Source organism: Neopsephotus bourkii, unplaced genomic scaffold (genome assembly GCF_033783945.1).
Source record: "Neopsephotus bourkii isolate Nb327-2 ecotype Australia unplaced genomic scaffold, CSIRO-AGI_Nbou_v1 NB_1542, whole genome shotgun sequence".
NCBI lineage: Eukaryota > Metazoa > Chordata > Aves > Psittaciformes > Psittacidae > Neopsephotus > Neopsephotus bourkii.
In genome coordinates, this window is record NW_026902018.1 from 4659333 (window position 1) to 4678511 (window position 19179).

The window sequence follows — 19179 nt, forward strand, 5'->3', positions numbered from 1 at the left end:
TACTCCAGGAAAAAACACACCAAAACACAACAAACCCTCCCAGATTAAATGAGGGTTTTTTTTACCACAGCGAGAGCCGAGCCTTGAGAAGGGCCCGCGTCAGCCGAGGGGCAGCGCAGCCCCTCAGCACCGGGCCGCCGCCGCAGCCAGGGCGGGCAGAGCTCCCGCGCCCCCTCGCCGGCTGTTTCCCGGCGCCATCCCCGCAGGCAGCGCCGCGGGACCCGCAACCGGTGGCCCGCACAGGTGAGGTCGGGCCGTGCCCACGGGGCCGCCCGCAGCCGGTGCCGCCTCCTCACCCTCAGGTGCGCGGCAGAGCGGCGCGAGCCGCCTCAGCCCAACCCCGCCCGCTGCGCATGCGACGGCGCATGCTCCACCCGTGCCCGCGCGCGCGCGCGCTCCTCCCTCCTTCCCCCGACTTGGGCGCCGGGTTGGCCTGCGCGAGGCTCAGCGCATGCGCAGTGCGCTGGCACCGCCCGCGAGGGGCGGGGTGGAGGCGGGCGGAGGGGGTCCCTGGTCCCCGCGCGCCCCTCCGCGCCCCCTCCCCCTCCCCGGCGGCGGAGCTCGCGGCGCGGCCCAGCCCGGCCTGACCCGCCCCGGTCCCGGTCCCGGTCCCGTCCCCCGACACAGGGGCCGCGCCGCGAAGAAGCGGGAAGGAGGCGGCTGCCCGGTAAGCGCCCAGCGCCGGCGAGCTCAGCCCCGACCCCCGCCCGCTGAGGGGTCACCCGTGGAGGCCCCGTCAAGGCCCGTGTCCCGGGCTCCCGCCGGCCGCAGCGCCTCACCGCCGCGGGCAGCCCCTTCCCGCGCCTCCCGGGTTCGGTCTCCTCCTTACGGCCGCCGCCCCCTGCGCTCCGTGTGCCCTGAGGGGCCTCCGGCCGCGCTGTCACCCCTCAGCCGAGCCCGGCGGTGACAGCCGCCCCGCTCCCGCCTCAGTTACCTCAGGTCCCCGCGCGCGCCCCGCGGCCGCGTCCTCCTCCCTCCCCTCGCTGGTTTGAGCCGCCGCCTCGTCCCTGTCACCCATTTTGTGGCTGTGCCTGAGGCGCTGCAGGACAGAGCCGCTCCGGGGGAGCCGTGAGGTAACGGAGGACAAGCTCCCGTCTGCATCCCTCGGTGAAATGATCTGTTTCACGCTGTTGGCTTGTTTCTGTGGAGAGGGATGGTGGTGGTGCGTGTGGAAGCTTTGCTGAGGAGAAGGGTGGTTTGCTTGCACTTCAGTGCCCTGTAGCTAGGTTTTGGTGTGATGTGGAGGACCTTTGTCTGGATTTGGGTCGCATGCTTGTCTGGAGTGCCGTTTTTCTGTATTTTCATATCCGAAAGATCTATAAGCTCCAGTTTTGTGCCTGCTGTCACCCTTTCTCTACTTCACGGTATTCCTTCTTGTAAGCCTTATGTGACCTGCGCCAGAATCAGTCATCAGCCTGTTCTAGGGGTCTTCCATGCTCGGTGTCCTCAGACAGAACAGTGCAATGCTGATGCTCAGCAAACTGCACGCTCCTCTCCACAACAGCATCTCACTGTGTGTGACTGCATGGAGTGTCTGTCTTTGCCGGGATCTGGAAAACACAGCTGTCTCATAGCAGAAAATATGGCTTGTAAATGGTTCCACCGGGTGAAAAGTGTTCTGAAGAGCCGTAAGTTGTGTTGAAGGACGTAGTCTGTGCAAGCTGTGCTCACCCCAAAAGCAAACATGACTCTTCTGTTGCTGCTTCCTGCTTAATTAATGGTATGAACTTTGGCTGCTGAAATGTAGACAAACTAAAGCCAGTGGCTGCCTTTAACTCTCTGTGGGTCACAGTATAGTTCTGCAGCAGCTCAGAAGTGCAGTTTCTCCTGCTCCCTCCAGCCTAGCAGATCGTTGTTGTGTAGTTGCTAACAAAAATGAAGAGCGGATCATTGTAAACAGACTGAGATTGGAGTAGTATCATATCTTGTAACACTGCCACTTAACTTTCAGTTGATGGGAAGATCAGATTCTAGGCTGGTAGACTATGTGAAATTACAGAAAAGGAAACTTGTTTTTTTCAGATGTTTCAGTATGTTTGAAGACCTGTGTCTGTTTTTCTTTACTGAATACAATACATAACTGAGGAGAACAAAACATCTCAAATCTCTTTGATTTATTGTACCATTTCTGTCAGATACAGTGCCATCTAGATTAGTACTGCAGTCCGCATTTCCCAGTTATTGTAGGCTCAAGTGAAAGAACTGTTTATTGGCATGAGTTTTGGTGTGATCATTGATAAAGATCTTTGTCCTCTCTTTAGCAGTTTAAAAGACCGCTTTATTAAAATTTGTTGATGGTGAAACATCATAATGGGCAAACCTCTGTGCAGGATTTCCAGTGCTCATGGTCTGCGATTTTTATTGTGTTTTGCAGCTTCCCAGGTCTGTGGTATTTTCCTTTTCCCTCCATGTTCTAAGGCAGTGTGATCTCTGTGGTCTTCTAGGCATGCTACCAAAGGCGTCTTCTGCATCAGGCTTGAGGAAAGGCCAATGAGTTTTAGAAGTTCCTGTCTATGTGCATGTTGGAATAGTTATTTTTATGCTGCAAAGATTTCATTGTACAAAATAGATGAGGTTGTGTACAGTTAACTCCTTAGGTATGAATAAATATATGTTTCTAAGTAACGTGGTGAAGGGAAGCAAGTTTGTGCCGTTTTTGCTTTATTGTTAGTATGAAAGAGGAAAATACACTCAGAAGGTAGAGGCATGTGATAGAAATTCCTAAGAGATCTTTCACTAGCGTACTTCAGAAGTTCCTTTTTTCTTGCCTTGATCTTGCGATGGTGGAGCCTGTCTTGCCAACTAGGATCCAGTTTTAGAAGTGTATAATGCTATTAATGTGACTGTCTTTATTGCTCAGTGGGAAAAACAGCATAAGAAATGTTATGCTTTTACTTCCTGGCTTCAAAAATCACCTCATTTGATCAAATTTTTAGTCTTTCTACTGAAAAGGGAAAATGGGTGTTAAAGCTGAGTTACATTCTTAATCGTAGCCTTAAGTGACTAGTCACAAGGAACATATTACTTGTTTCCTTTGAGCTTTTTCCAACTGAAATGATCACAGAAGCCACTTAACAGTTTAATGCAGCCTGCAAATCATCATAGGGTACTATCTTTTAACATATAAATAATTCATCATTAGAGTTTTCACAGGCACATGCATTATTTTCTTTGGGAAGGAGGATTTTTTTTCTTTACCATAAAGACACTACAATTTTTGATCTTCATCTTTGTAAGTAAAATGTCTTAGGATTCCTTAATTTTGCAAAAAACTGACACTGTTGCACGTAAGTGGCAGAACTAGTAGCTTCCTAAATCGCAGAGAAGGGTAGCACAAGAACCAGTTGTGAAGTTGGGTAGAGGGAGACTTTTTAAAGGGGATCAATCTGAAAGTTGTCAGTACCAAAAGAAAAGAATCTTAATTTAGAACTAGCCATTTGTTACATATTACAAGGTTGTAAAGTCAAGCAAAATTCCAAGAGAGAAAGTATGTAATTTTTACGAAGGACTTGGTTTGACGTCTGTGAAAGAAAAGTCTTGCATGGTCTTCAGTTAATTTTATTTTCCAGGGCTGTTTGCCAAAATGAAGCCAAGCGAATGATTGCCTGTAACAAACTGTTACATATGCAGTTTTAGTCAGGAAAGTAAAGTAGGCATCTAATGTCTAGTATTTAAATAGTATTTAAAAGAAATAAAGGTAGTATGGAAGTACTCAAGTGATGTATTTGATGACATCAGCCGGAAAGTTTGAAAGTATCAGTATTTTTCTGATGCTAAAAACATTTCCTCTACTTTGGTCATTTGGCCATTGTAGGATACGTGTTCTGCACAGGTACATGCAGTGAGTAATGATTTCCTGTGGGATATACTTTTAGGGAGTGGGTGGAAAGCTTGACCAAGAGGCTGGCATTCTGAACACTCCTTGAAACTTCATGTTCTTCTTAGTCCATTTCTGTATATGTTCTTAATTAAAAGCATTCAGTGGTTTTGGCAGATGAAGCCTTCTTGAAACTTTGGCTGCAGAATTTCCTTGCTCTGTGAGAGTTGGTGCTGGAGAGGCTCCTTCAACAGAACATTTCACTCTTCATCTCTAAAATGTTGGCAGTCTTCATATTGACAAGTCTTAACTGACACAGGCAAGTTATAAAAATGGTCCATTAGAGCTTGATTTTCTCTGTTTAATCATAGGATTTTTTTTAATTTTAACTGTGTTGCCAAGTTGTACTGAGCTTAAAGTTTCTTTTGTTTAGCGAGCTAAATGGTACTGAGGTTTGATAATGGGTATGCATTCAAAGTCGCATCATGTACGGTGAAAAATCTCTCTTTCTTTGCAAATAAGGGTTATGTCTATTTCAGTTTGCTTTTCTCTAAGAACCAACCAGTGTTATAAATAGTTAGAGGTAAATATTTCTTTCAAGTCCCTGAAAAATATGGACTTTTCTGGAGAAAAAGAAAAAAATAATTAAAACTGCTCTTTATAGACATAATTCCTACCATAAATCTGAGTAACTCTGATCACTTGAAGCTCTAGTTTTGCTTTTACTTCTTTCTATGGCAAAAGAGATCTTTCCTTCCTAGCAGTGACAGAAGCATGCACAGCCACTTTTTATCTGTACTCACTTATATCACATGGTCTCTTGAAAAGATGAATTTCTTAAATAAGTATAGTTGCTGGAAGTTGTCATTAAATTTTTCTTGACTTATGATTTGTAAATATGAGATGCATCCTTGAATGTGGCAATATCACTGGGTCTGGCTATACTGAGAAATTTTATTCAAGAATTAAGAGGTTAAAATTAACACTTGCTGCCATAAACGTTTCACCCACAATTGTTGCTGTTCTTTTTGTATAGACTTATACAAAAATACAGACCTCCAGGTTTCCTCAACCTGGAAGTCTGACTTTGAAAAAGTTTTTTAGAGTGCTGTTATGCTGTTCTCCAAAGGTTTTGTTTCCTATGATAGACGTTACTGTGATTTGCAGTAAAATTACAGGAAAAACATTAGAAACACTTCAAAGATTATCATTCCAAGTTTGCACATGAGATTTCAGTCTACTTGTGTTTCACATTCAGAAGTAAATTTGCTATATAAAATGATAACAATATGCATTATAAGATTTTCTTGGAAGGTTTCTGAGAATGTTTCTGATATATACCTGTAAATAAATAATATCTATTCCATTAAGGCTATAACCTATGGATTAGTGTTGTAAGTAAAGGATATTTGAAGGAAAAATAACCAAAGACTTCAGTATTGTCTTTCTGAGTGGAAAGACTACATTTTTCTGGTGGGAATGGGAAAGCTATGCTGAGGCCTTCAGCCAAATATCAAAGACTCACCCCAAAACCTGAAGGTATAGGAGCTTATCAAAGAAATACAGTAGAAGTGTTTTACAATGGCAAGTGCTAAGGTGTTAGGTGCTTGGCATTCTATGGCGATAGCAGCACATGAGTAGTCACATCATTTAGGGGTGCTGTACTGGTCCTGGGCTTTCAGTACTTTCACAGGCTGCGTCTTACGTAGAGTTCTGCATTGCTCCAACAACCAAACTGTCCACGGTAACAGGTACTCCATAAACTGGTTACTGATTCACTCTTTTCCAGAAGGCATGGAATAAAAATGTGAAAGAGAAACAGTATCTTACCCTTTATCCCAGGGGAGGAAAAAAAATAGTGGCCACAAATGGGAACCTCCCCATCCTGTCATGGAATCATAGAATGGGTTGGGTTGGGAAAGACCTTGAGATCATCCAGTTCCAACCCCCCTGCCATGGGCAGAGATGCCTCACACTAGACCATGTTGCCCAAGGCTCTGTCCTGAGGACTTTTTTCCCATATGACTCAAATGTATGTCCTTGGGCTTCCACACTGGGGTAGCTTCTCCCTGAGTGATACCAGGTTATTTAGGAAAGATTTGCATGCAGTTCTGTCTCTTCTATGTCTGCCAAGCCTAAATGATTTTAAACTAAGTAATGAGTGTGCTGCTGGTAGGTCTTGGAGGTGAAGGAAGATGTGGGTCAGAGCCATAGATATCCAGTCTTCAGACCCCTCAGTGCCTTGTTTTGTCTTGTGTTGATTGCTTTAAAATGACACTGTTCATCACTGTTGCCTCACCTTTCATACCATGTGTCTCCACTGAATAGTGTGGCTTCGAAATTGGTGGTGGTAAGGTGGCAATAAGAGGTTCGTTTAAATCAGGGCTGTTGTTGAGTTTCCAATAGCCTGAGACTGAATTAAAACGAATTTGAGGCTACACTGCCTCTGAAAGGATGAGCCTTCCTTCTTGTTCCCAGTTCCAGGTCCCGCTGCTTCCTTTGCATGGTATCTGGCAATTATAGGGTGAGTCAGATCAGGACTGATCTAACTGAAAGACCAACTCATCAAAAAACAAGCTATGATCTCTAGAATTGAAAGAAGGGAGAGATCTGAGGAAGGGGTGGGACAGCCTTTTTTGGTGGCAGGGTACAATTAAATAATTTTCATTACTAGCTTAAGCAATCCCCAGCAGGCACTTCCCTCCTCCAGCCTTAGCAAGGCTGGCTTCTGGATGGTCCATTCCCATCAGGCCATTCCCTTGGGTCACCTGTGACCAGGATGGTCTTTCTGGGGCTGGGAATCCCAGAGCTGTAAGCAACCCCCTGAGGGTTGGGATGGTCCTCAGGGAATGTATCTCTGTATGCTTCTCCTGTTCTCTTATTTTTTTTTGTTGCAGTGCCCTCAGGAATGTTGCCAGACTAGGTCAGTGGTGAGGTGGACATAGTGAGCACGCACTCACCTCCCAGGTCCATAAATCCAGGTGATAGAAAGTGCTCTAGTTGAGAATACATTAGTCAACAGCTGGTAAGAACAGATTTGTAATCATAACTATACTGGAAGGAGGATTCAGAGTTTTGGAGCTTTTATGAGCTGAAGATCTGGTGTAGTGTTTTGGATGAACATGGGACTTGGTTGAAGGTATTCACTTACCTTACAGGTTTTACCTGTAGCATACATGTGTTGGGAACCTCTGGTCTAGCTCCTGAAACAGCACATCGCCCATCCACTCTTCTGGTGGAGCTAAGCTACTGCTGCTTGTCTTCGTGGGAGCTTCATGCAGCAGCAGAAGCCTTTGCTGCAGTTGTTGATACAAGAGTTCAGCTGACAACATTTTCAGTGGGCAGAAGGAAAAAGGTCACCACTGATAACCTGCTCTAGCCAACACTTTTGGGGACAGCTGTACTAAAGACAGAGTACATCACACTGAAGTGTCTACTGAGCTATTTGAAACAGGAAACTGTTGTATTAGTTGTGCACCTCTTGTGGTATTCTGCCAAATTCCCTGGTCTTAAAATTGTACATTGCTGGTTTTGAAAGTACTTCTCTGGCAGTGCAAGGAAAGTTTCCATGTGTGCAGGAGAATCTGGTTAAAGAATACGATATATACTTAGGTTTATATGACATTAAATACACCTTTGTAACTGGAGGGTTATTGATTTTTGTAATAACAGTTACTTTAGAAGATACTTGGAATGACGATAAACAACACTTTCAGTTAACGTGGTTAACAGACCAAGTATCGTTTTCTTAGACTGTCTGCTTTTCCTAGTTAAATCTGGCTAGTCTTTTAGCTGGGAAATTTACTGTGGTTCTTTTTTTTTTCCCCAGAAAACATATACAGTGCCAAAATAAGAGCTGATTCTGGGTTGTTGAAATTTCAACCTAAGGCTTTTACAGAGAAGGCTGGGATTTCTGCCAAGTTTGTTTGAGCCTACCTCTAAAATCTAAAAAGTGTAATTAATATCCAGGAAAGAGGAATATATTGCATCATCTGTCAGTGTATGGTGTGAAATTTGGGTACAACTGTGAAGTTTACCAAAAGGAGTGAAAAATGACAAACCAAACCAGGTTTTAGTGTCCTTTCATGTTTATCATAAGTAATATTCTACATATTGTGTTTGCTCTTCTGTTTCCTTTACCATGTTCTGCTGGTTGAGGTTTATGTCAATTTGCATTGTATGAGACACACAGACTGCCTTCACATATAAGGTTATTTTTTACTCTGCGTATTATCTACACCAGTGAAATAAAACCTGCTTAATAGTAACATGGATGGTATTCTCGTCTGTAGCATGAGCAGCATAGTTAATGAGCATGCTTCTTAGGCTGCTTAGAGCATTTTTTAATCAGCTCAGGATGGATACCAGTAAGGTGATTTTTTTGTTCTGGTATACAAACCCGTAATCAAAAAAACCCCAAGAAGCTTCTGAAGGTGCACTCAATGTAGAAATCAAGTCAAGACTGAGCTATGGACAGTGCTAGAAGAATCAGTTGGATTTAATTGGTGAACAGTTGTTTTTTCTTTCCTCAGCAGTGGTTTGAAATAGCAGTTGTTTAAAGTAGGAGCTTGAAAACAAGACTACATTATTTAATTTTGTTATGAAAAGGCTTTTAGAGCACAGTTCATAAGTTTAGGAGTTCTGTAAATGTTCCTGTCACTTGTCTGGAATGTTAAGTATTGCAACAGTTACACATTGCTCACAGCAGTCAAAGCTCTGAAGTTTTCTCCAAAGAAGGAGTAGAGAAATTTAGGTATATGACAGCCAATTCTTGCCCAAAGCTCTGGCCTTTCCTCCGCTTGGTTTAAAAGAGAAGTAGCAATAGCAAATGTGGCTTGAAAAGAGTGGGTGGAAAACGTAACTTAAAAAGGTAGAATTTCTATTGTCGTAATTCCACAACTTGTAATGGAAAACTGTAAAAACCTGTTTGATTTTTTTACGTAATAGGGAAGTCTTTCCTCTGTAAATAACTACCTGCTTCAGTTGTTCCAAAATTGCAGTATCCATAAATCACTGACATCTGTATATTTCCTCACTGCACAAGAACAGAACAGACATGGCCCTGGCTGGTGCAGGGACCCATCCCACCTGGTACTGGGATGTGAACAGATGCCTCAGGAAATAAACCCAAACCCGAAGCCTTCCCTCCTGCTCTGCCTGCTTTCCCACCCTGCAATTATTTTTGGCTCAGAGGGGTTTTTGGGTCCTTTGTGCTCAGCTATTTAGCATCCATTAGGGAATTTCTCTACCTTGTGCATGTCCAGTCTCCTCTTCCACTCACTCTTTGTGCAGCCACAGCATTCTTTCAATCTTCATTAAAAATATAGCTCATTTTTCTTAATTTGAACCTGGCTCTAACTTCATTTGTTGGTCTTTTAGTGAAGAGATGATTAACAGCCAGTCCCTGTCTGTCTTCTCGGTATCTTTCAAGATTTGATAGACTTTTACTGTATTCCCTGTGAGATGTTTCATAGGAGCTATTATACATTATATACCTTTGATCTTATTTTTACCCCTTGGTGAAACTCTGCCAGGTCTATAGAGAATCTTTTTTTTCAGGTGACCAGAGCTGCATATATCAAGCTGTGGGCAGATGGGCAAAAATTTGATTTGTTGGGTGAGAGAAGTTCCTTTATTTAACAATTCCTGGAATTGCTTTGGTGTCGGTTTGTTTGGGGTATTTTGCCTTATTCCAAACACTGTTGGAATAAAAACTAATAGTTTAATGAAGCTGTGAATCAAAACACTGAAGCCTTGATAGACGGTGTTGATGAGTTGAAAGCACATTTATATACGAAGCTTTTCCCTGAGAGTTAGGTTGCTTTGTATTTATCTACATTTATTTGCTGGTTTTATTGTCTAGTTAATCTCTTCTGTGATTCCATGCAGTTTCCTATTATCCTTGGTATCTTAAATAACCCTCCAACATCAGCTGACTTTCAGGTCACTAAAACTGATGTCTTCATCTTGAGCAATAAAACAAATGCACTGCTTTGGGCTTCTGGAATCTGGTGGTTAATGGATTATATTTTTGGAACTATTGAGCAAGAGACATCACGGTAGAGTGCCTGTGCAGCTTGCAGACTGGAAGCTTGAGCTATGGAACTTACAAATGTAGAAAACTCTGTCTCTCCCTGTGTAGCTTGTTTTGTATCCACTTGGGGAAATTCTGAATCTGTGTTTCACAGGGGGTTGAAGAGGCTGTATTTCATAATCTTTTCTTCATGGTTCTGCCTTTTGGGACTATGTAAGTGACCTAAAAATGTCATTCCCTTATTATCTGGGCAAATGTTGTCAGCCTAAATACATCAAATCTAAAGAACCTGTACAAATAGATGGTGAAAGTGTACTAACTCCATTGCTCTTAGATGTGAATATTTCTGTTTTTCTCTGTAACTTGGGTATGTGATTTTTCAAATATGCTCAGTATAGTCAGTTTTGAGAGATCAGTTGTTTCTATTTTTCTGGAACTCCTAAAAGTTAACTTGAAGATTATTTATAACTTTAGTAATAATTCACAACTTCTAAATAGATAAAACTGCTTAGTGCCTTTTGGTACCTTGTATTTTCAACCAAAAGCAAAAAACTAATACCTCTGAGGTGCTTAACCCTCACTTACCTTAGAGCCATAGGAAACTACTTTTTGTACTCTTTTAATTGGGCCTTACTTTTGTGACAGCAATATTGGCATAAATAGGCTTGTTAGATAATGGGTGAGATTATTTTAATCGCAGTTAGAAATCATACCCTCCCTGCTTTAGCTTTCAGATTTCTAAAGAGTACATAAGAGTCATCCTGAAAGCATTGCATGTTGGCTGGGTGGATGTTATCATATCAGTTTCCAGTAAAGAGCAGAGCCATGCCATTGGGCAAAACACTTTTAAATTATTATTTATGGAGTTGTATTTGCAGTCGGTATAAAATGCAGGACTGGTTTCACATGCCTCCACAGAGCAAGGAGAGCACGCTCCTGAGCAAGATTCTCTTTTGTTTCCTGGACTATGTGTGCTGTGGAAAGAGAGACCTCTGGGAAAGGATACAGGTTAGAGCAAATAGTTACATTTTAGTTTAGGAATGCAGTCTTTCTATCTGATATTTTGGGCTTTGTTTTGTCATTTTTCCATCTTGATTTATTTTATAATTGATACTGTAGTGCCGGTGTTGATCAGGTGTTCTCCAGTAGTATCTTGGGCCTGTTGGTAAATTGTTTAGTAGTGTGATAGATTAATACTTTGTTTAGTAGTGTAAGATGAGGAACCTCCAAAAGTCTTTCTTTTGACTACCTCATAGAGTTACAACTCTTAATGACACTGCAACTTCTTAGTGTTAAAGTCCTATTTCACTTTTTGGTTTTTCCTTTTTTTTTAAAATTTGTTTCTTGGAAATGGGAGAAATTGTGTGTAAAGGGAAAGGAAATCTTCAGTAATTCCTTCTTTCTCCCTAAGGTAAAATATAAACTACAGCTTCATATGCAGTATTTGCTTTGTAAAACAATAGTGAGAGACTATTTTAGCTCTCATTTGAATGAGAGTGTTATTTAGTGTTTTGTGTTAATGTTTAGAAAGTTTTATTTGGCTAGTGAGCCTTTTTTTTCCTTATTTAAAATTAATGTTGGGCAGAGACAAGTTTATTGTTGATTCGTAATACTGTGTCTTCCTAAGGAATGGGTTCATCTTTAGAAGCATAAAAGTCATATTTTTCTGCAGTATCTGCCTCTTGAGAAACTGGGTGAAGTAGGGATTTTTCCACTCACAGTTCAACAATATTGATGCCTTTGTTTTCAGTGCTGAAACCCCATCCTCCTTTCCTGGAGAAGGCAGGAGGAGAGAAATTTGCACAGAGAGGTCATAAATTCACTTTAGGAGCCTGCTTAAAGAACCTGTAATGCTAATTAATGTGTTGTCCTTATTTTAAGCTAAGTGGGGCTCATTTGTATCTTTTTCTCAGTTTTAAAACTATAATTACAAAATCTTCTTTCAGTAAGAAGTAACCACTAGAGTTTAGTTTGTCTGGAGCAAAACCACGACCAGCAGTACCCAAACTTCCCTCTTCTCTAAGTATCTTCTTAGAAAGTTGGTTCTACCTTTGAGTTTCAGTAAATCACAAATAGTGGTTTTCAATGTAAAATTTATGGGTATTTTAAACTAGTGCTGAGCTGAAACATAAGGGTTATACTTAGTTACTTTATTGAATTTCAGTTATTTACATCACTTTGCAATTAACTGCAAAAAATTAATTTACTGTTATTGAAGCAAATACTGTGGCATGTTTTCAGGAACAAAATGTGTTTCTAAAACGTGTTTTTAGAAAAGCCATTATGGGTGAGAAACATTTGGCTGCACCCAGTCTTCTGTCACTGATAACCTCTGTGATATATTTGTTGGAGTATAAATGGTTTGTACTGCAAAACCTAATGTCAGCCTGTATTTCTCTTTGAGATTATACATACAGCGGGTTATGTTTCTGTACTACTTGCTGTAATAAGTGGATACCAAATGTATGGATCTTTTACTGTGCATGCAAAGATCATGTGTGCAGTGGGCATCTGGCATGTTGTAAGGTGTGTCAGACTTGATGAGTGTGCTCTGTAGACTTGATAAATGTGTATTGCAAGTGGCTATTGCGGGATGTCTGCATGCCAGCTGAAACTACTGCTTTATCTAGATTGCCAGGCAAGGTTGTCAAGCTCTGACCAAACGTATGATAGTCATACACTAACCTTCATTGTAGCATGGTTTTTCTACCTCTGTGAGCTGTCAAAAAGTTATGGTTCTGATTTGCTGGATTTGTTGCAAGACAAATTTAAGTAATTTTTAAATGCAGTCAGCTTCACAAGGTGTGCAGTGGAACTTCGTTTGTTTCTCAACTATGCTATGAGCAACTTCTTTATGTAGTCTGTAGAACCTCAAAATATTCAATGGTAATGATGCCAGCTTTACTAAACAGCTCTGTCCTCTTTGGTCTTTTCAGTTTTAGTTTTCAACTGCATAAGATCAAAAGCACAAGTGTTGAACTCATAAACATGAAAATGGCAAGAAATGTAAGTGTGGCAACTTGGCACTACCTGTAAATATTAACATCTACTTCTGGAATCTAGTAGGTAGTTGTACTACTTAAAATTATGTGTGTATAGCAAACATATTACCTTCATGGAGTTTTTCTGGTTTGGGTTTTGGTTTTCTTAGGAGTGTCTCATCTCAATTACCTCTCAGTTATTTAATCTTCTCTGAAGGCATTCTGATTACTAGTAGCCATGTGGCAGGACCAGTGCATTTTTGACATTCTGATGATGAAACTGCAACAGCAAACAAAGCTTTCTGTGTATGTTCTTGCCAGCTTTCAGAGCTAAAGGGAGTCTGGAAACTATAAGCAAATATTTCCAGTGTCTTAAAATGCAACTTCCTGTTGCTTCTGTAAACAGCACTTGGGGGTCTGAGGAGGCAACTGGAGTTTTACTGATTACTTGTGTGCAGCTGAGGTGGTGATAGGGAAGGAGTAATGTGTGTTGGTGTATGGTGTTAATTTTATTAACTGAAAAGAATTAGTACTCCTGATCAGTGTGTTGTGGCACGACCACCAGTCTGCCTTTTGTGCCTTTGAAAAGCTTCACTTCTTAAGAGATGGAAACAACCAGGTGTGTTTCATGTTTCTAATCAGCTGTAGGATATTGGTTCAGATATACCTGATCACTTACTTCCACCCAAAATAACTGAAAGAGGAGTGGAAGTTTCCTCCTCTTAATCTTGCATCCTGAGTCTTCTGACTCAGGGGAGATGAAGCAAACAGCTGACAGCTATCTCACTCTTACAAGAGAGAAGATTTCAATGTGTGTAGCCTTTCTCTTAGTCCATGCTTCAAATTATGGCTGTCAGCTGGTCTACCCTTTCTCAGGTTGTCTTCCAGATCCATTAGTAGTTCTTGTGATAACTGTGATGTTTGGGTCTTCTGCAGTTGCTCCTGGTTTGAGTAAAGTCAGCTTTGTTTCCTGGGATTTCCTTTATTTGCTTGTGGTTAGAGTGACAGTATTGACAATTGTCTGCTCTTTGAGAAACCTTGAAGGTGAAGATACTGCAGTGTCCTGACTGTGGACCTTGGAACGTGGCAGGTTATGTACAGTTTCTTGTTAGGGATAATCCTTGGAATCATATGAGTAGTACTAAATTCTGTGAAAGCCCATGTGTTTATTAATATGATTTTTAATAATAAATGGTTTCAGGGAATCTGAAATGTTTAGTTTTTATAAATTACTCTTTTCTTTGCAGCTGCTGTTTCTCTCTCAGTACTTCAGTTACCAAGCTGGCAGTAATCTCTTCTCAGATCCAGTGTTGTTGGTAGTCAGGCTGTTGCCTGAATACTCCCACAGTATTTTCCTTCCCACAGTCAGAAATAAAGAACATTGCTGCCCTAATAAGCCTTTCTTTTGCTAGCTAACGAGTGAACTCAGCAACATGGGTCACTTATAAAATATCCTCAGTTCAGTTCCATTTGTGGAAAGAGAACTGAAAAAAAAAGTACTATAATTTGGAGTGGAGATGTAGGAAGTCCTTGGTTCTTGATAAAAATTCCTTTTAAAAAGTAAAACCCATAGGTCAGTCACATGCATTCTGTTTGGCTCTAATTTGTGGTCTTTACTGTTCTGGACTTCTGGTCTTAAATAGAGCATTATTAAAAAAAAGGCACTGCTTTTCATTTGTATTTTATATATAAAATTTCTTTCTGCTTGTAGATTTGTTTGTAAATGCATCATAAACAGACAGCCCAGAATGAAGAAAGCAAGCAGGAGTGTTGGCTCAGTGCCCAAAGTGCCTGGAGTAAATAAAACTCAAACAACTGACAAAGCCAAACCAGAAAACGGCTCCTCAGTGTCTGCAGTAACAAAACTCTCTAAAACCGGGACATCAGCATCTCTTTTGAAGGTAAGAACCAATAGAACAGTCTGACTATTTGTATTTTTTACAATAAAGTTTTAAAAAGAGTAGAATTTTAAGGTGTGTCTTTAATGCAGCTTTGAGTAGAGTTTTGCTCTGTGGGTGACTGAAGGGAATTTGAGTAGTTAGACAGCACTGGGCAGGGTGTAGGATTTTGAGGGGTATTCAAGCTGTATTTTTCATATTGCAGTGTGCGATGTGATGGAAAGCGATATATTTTGCACAACCTGGCTGCTCTGCAAAAGGAGCAGAGTGGAAGTTGCATTTTGACGAATGTTTTTAGTAGTGTATGTGTTATGCTTGAATGGTGTGTCAGTGACTAATAGGATTTGATAAAAGTTATTTATTGATTCTGAAACAAGAACTAATGAGGTCTCTAACATAGGAAACTTTTTGGTATCAGTGATCCATCTTAGGTCAGTGCAGCTGCGTTCTTCTAGCTGGTTTGGCCTTTGCTTTCTGTGAAATACTGCTTGAGCTGAATTTTCACAAGTTGATTCTTGCTCCTAGAACAAGTTCAAAGGTAGAGGTTTTCTCATATTAGCAAAACAGGGCAGTAACCTTGGAAGGATATGGTTTTCAGCAACCAAGAAAAATAAGACATACTGAGGTGTGCTAGTGTGGTTTTCACCTGGGAGCATACGCATCTGAGTTGGATGGATGGATGGTGTGAGCCTGGGCTGCTTCCCTCTCCTGGCCTGGAAACATGGCTGGACCCACCTCCTTTTGCCTTTCTGCAGCTCAGTATGCAGAGCTGTGGCACAGCTCTGCCCTGCAGCAGATGAACAGAACAAGGAAAAGGGCTGGTGTCTGCAAATGGAACCTGAACCACTGTCACCTCCAGGAAGCCAGATAGGTCATTTAAATAACTGACAAATAAAGACCTAAAATTAAAGAGGTGGTAAGGGCTGAGGTCTTTCTGTAATAGCTGTGCAGGGTTAGTGAAATCAAAAGGTGTGTTCTCTTTCTCGCTTTTCTTCTTGCCTTTTTTTTTTTCTCTATGGAAGAATGGTTAATACTTTTGTTGACAAACTTGCAAGCCAGGTTTCAGGTAGATTTTCTCCCAGTGCCCTCCTGTTTCCTCTGCCACCCAACATATTTTGCAGTTTTCTTAACTTTAAAGAATCTTTTGATGCTTGTTGACACTACTTACTTTGTATTTCTAGAAACATTTCAAAGAATATGGAAACAAAAGTCCTTTGTAGTTTACTTACCAAGTTTCTTATGTCATACCTCTCAGTGCGATAAAGAAGGAGAATGATCTAACACTGAAGAAATTTGGCCCAGTATGCTTTCACAATTTTACTTATATTAGTAACACTTCTGGCTATGTTTAGGTGTGGGATTAGAATTTATGACAGTTGTATGTTTGGGGCACAATGAAAATTTTTCTCATCATTACTCAGACTTATCTCAGCTTTATGTTACAGGCAGGCTTACTCACACAGTTGGATGTCTTGTTAAGCTGTTGTGCCAAATATGCGACTTAATGATGCATCTTACCTTCTTTGAGCGTCCCATACTTACACAACAAAGTTAGTTGCTTGTTTTTTTTTGTTACTGATACTGGAAAATCACATTTATAATTGCTGTCTTAAAAGGAGTATCAAGTTGTATTGTTTTTAAAATAAGTTTTCATATAGTTTTATATTTGATCTTGTTGGTGAAGCATTTGGCACATTGTTTTCCTCTTAGTGGTTGTAGGATCTTCCCTGGGACTTGAATTAGTGTGTGTATTGTGAATTCCATTTAATATTCATTGACAAAAATCCGGAAAAAAAGCAGAAATAAATAACTTCAATTGCAACAGCTTACTCATTTGTTCAGTCCTCAGGGAAAGTGTGTGTATTGATACAGAAACCTTTGAGCTGGATATTGAATGAAAGACAACTGTTAAAGAAATGTGTAAAGAAATACACATATACCCTACTATACCAGTCTAAACCCAGTGATGATGCTACAAAATTGAAAATTGTTTTGTAATTATAGGGTGGGATTTTTCCTCTTCATGATAGAACCATAGAACAGTGTTCAACTTCAGGTGGGCTTCTTTCACTACACATTGCTCCATAGATTTGTCTTGTTTTGTGGAGTTTTCAAAGTGGGTGGACAATGAGCACAGGAAGATACTCTGAGACCCACCCTTCTGTACAGCTGAGCACTGCTCAGAGGTTGGTTTGGCCCTCTGCTTCATCGTGCTTTTTGTTGGTTAATTCATGTAGGTTTCTGGCTCCCACTTTGCCCAGGACTTTTGTAACTGTTCAGCGCTCACCGCCACCCCACGTTATTACAGCAGGAGGGTCACTGCCATCCACTTCTAGTTTTGAATTTGTCAAAAAATACTCTGCAAATAACAATGTGTTCTTATTTTTAAGATCATTAATTTTACTTTTTTTGTCTGATGTGCTTGTGATCATACTGACACAACTGTAATTAGACAGTGTGGTGGTTTAAGCTCAGCTGGTAACTCAGAACCACTTAGCTGCTCGCTCACTCCCCCCTGCCCCTGCTTCTTTCTCTCCCAGCTCCTGGAAGGATGGGGAGGAGATCGAAAGAATGTGAATCCCACGGGTTGAGATAAGAACAGTCCAGTAACTAAGGTATAGCATAAAACCACTACTGCTACCACCAATAAGAATAAGGATAAGGGAAATAACAAGGGGAGAGAATACAATTGCTCACCACCCGCCGACCAATACCCAGCCTGACCCAAGCAGCTATATGGGCTTTCCAGGTAACTCCCCCCAGTTTATATACTGGGCATGATGTGCTGTGGTATGGAATACCCCTTTGGCTAGTTTGGGTCAGGTGTCCTGTCTCTGCTTCCTCCTGGCTTTCTGTGCCCTTCCTCATTGTCAGAGCGTGAGACTGAAAAAAGTCCTTGATTGGAGTAAACATTACTTAGCAAGAACTAAAAACATCAGTGTGTTATCAACACTGTTCCCAGACTAAAGTGAGAAACAGAGCACTGCACCAGCTACTAAGGAGAAAAATGACTGCTAGTGCTGAACCCAGGACAGACAGCAGCTGTACTTCGTACAGACACATTGCAAAATTCAGTGTCCCTGAAAAGCCAGGACTTGGACGCCAATATTTGAATATTCAAAATTAGAATGTGTTTTCAGTATTCATGTGTCTAGGCTTCAGTATTGCGTTTGCAAAATGCAGTAACTTAATTACAGATTGTTGTTAAGTTTGATGTTTGAAGCACTCAAATGCAGCAACAGCAAGCTTCAAAGAAAGTTCCAGGTAGGAATAATTATATATATATATATATATATATATATATATATATATAAAGGGATTTGAATAAGGTGCAGTAAATAGGATATACATGTTGAGAAACTAAGATGAAATGAATTGTAGAGGTCATTCAAGTTACACTGCACTGAAAGAAAGATGTGAGGGAAAGCAGACTATGATTTGTATAATTATAAAGTGTTTTTTCAATACAGAAAATCAAAATAGGTCTGGATGAGCATTTCTAATTCTGGTAATTTCTAATGTTTCATATTTTAATGTGGGGGTTTTAACACTAAGCAGGATTGCACTGTCCTCAGTAAACGAGGAAAAAAGCTGTTTAATAAACATACAGCATTGATTTTTCTTCCATTAAAAATATACACAACAAAAGTACTTTGTTTTTTTACAGTTAAGAATGGTTGCCATTGTGGAGCATTAAGAAAAGAGAGCTGCTGGTTTGTAATTTTTCCAAAGCTTTGCTAAATAGTTTTCTTTGCCAAGAGTGTAGTGTTACAGTTTGGAGAAACTGTTTACTAATTGGCTGCAGAGGAGGCAGTGCCTTCCAATCTAGACTAGAAATAGTTTATGGGTAAGTCAGAAGAAGAATTGCTGTCTTAAATTCCTTTGTTCAGCAAGGGCTGGGGATGACTAATGTCAGAAAGTGTGTATTTTACTTGGCTTCTTTTTTTTCTTCAAGCTGAGTCACCTCTTGACCTATTTGGCTTGATAACATGTACTTGTACTCTTAAGTGTCTAAAAGCTTAATCTAATTTCCTCACACTTTCAACAGGGTAAAGATGTTGACAGCTAATAGTCCGTTTGAACTCTCATTTTTGCTGACTGGTAGATTCAGTGGCAAAATAGAAAATCACTTTCTACACCATTTTAGAATACCTTGGTTTAGGTGATGGTTGCATCACAAGGTTGTTCCCCCCACCACCAGTAGTGGAGGATTGTAGTAGTTTGCACTCAGCTCTTCCCACACAAGTGGTGTGAGCTTTCTTGATTTTGTCGTTCTCCAACATTTTTCTTGTCCCATTGGTACTTAGATTGCATCTGCTGGTTTGCATGGGTGTGTGACACAGCAGATCAAGGAACGGATCTGGCTCCTGGGAGAAAGGAGCCCTTTGAAAAGGCTTCAATTTACACAGCTCAGTGTAAGCATGTGCAGAAGAGTGGGATGGAACAGTG

At 41.0% G+C, this 19179-nt stretch overlaps 1 protein-coding gene across 4 annotated transcripts in view; it reads left to right on the forward strand.

The window, feature by feature from the left end:
* Positions 1-524: 524 nt before the first annotated feature.
* Positions 525-19179, forward strand: part of SPECC1L (sperm antigen with calponin homology and coiled-coil domains 1 like) — a 68736-nt gene continuing 50081 nt past the window's right edge. The window contains exons 1-2 of one of the 4 annotated variants that reach the window (XM_061370679.1): positions 525-667; positions 14544-14733. In XM_061370679.1, coding sequence (XP_061226663.1) covers positions 14581-14733 — 153 coding nt within the window. In that variant the 5' untranslated portion in view covers positions 525-667; positions 14544-14580. Of the gene's footprint in view, positions 668-988; positions 1074-12097; positions 12858-14543; positions 14734-16818; positions 16921-19179 lie in introns of those variants that run through there. The other 3 variants (XM_061370681.1, XM_061370680.1, XM_061370683.1) reach the window with 3 other exon arrangements.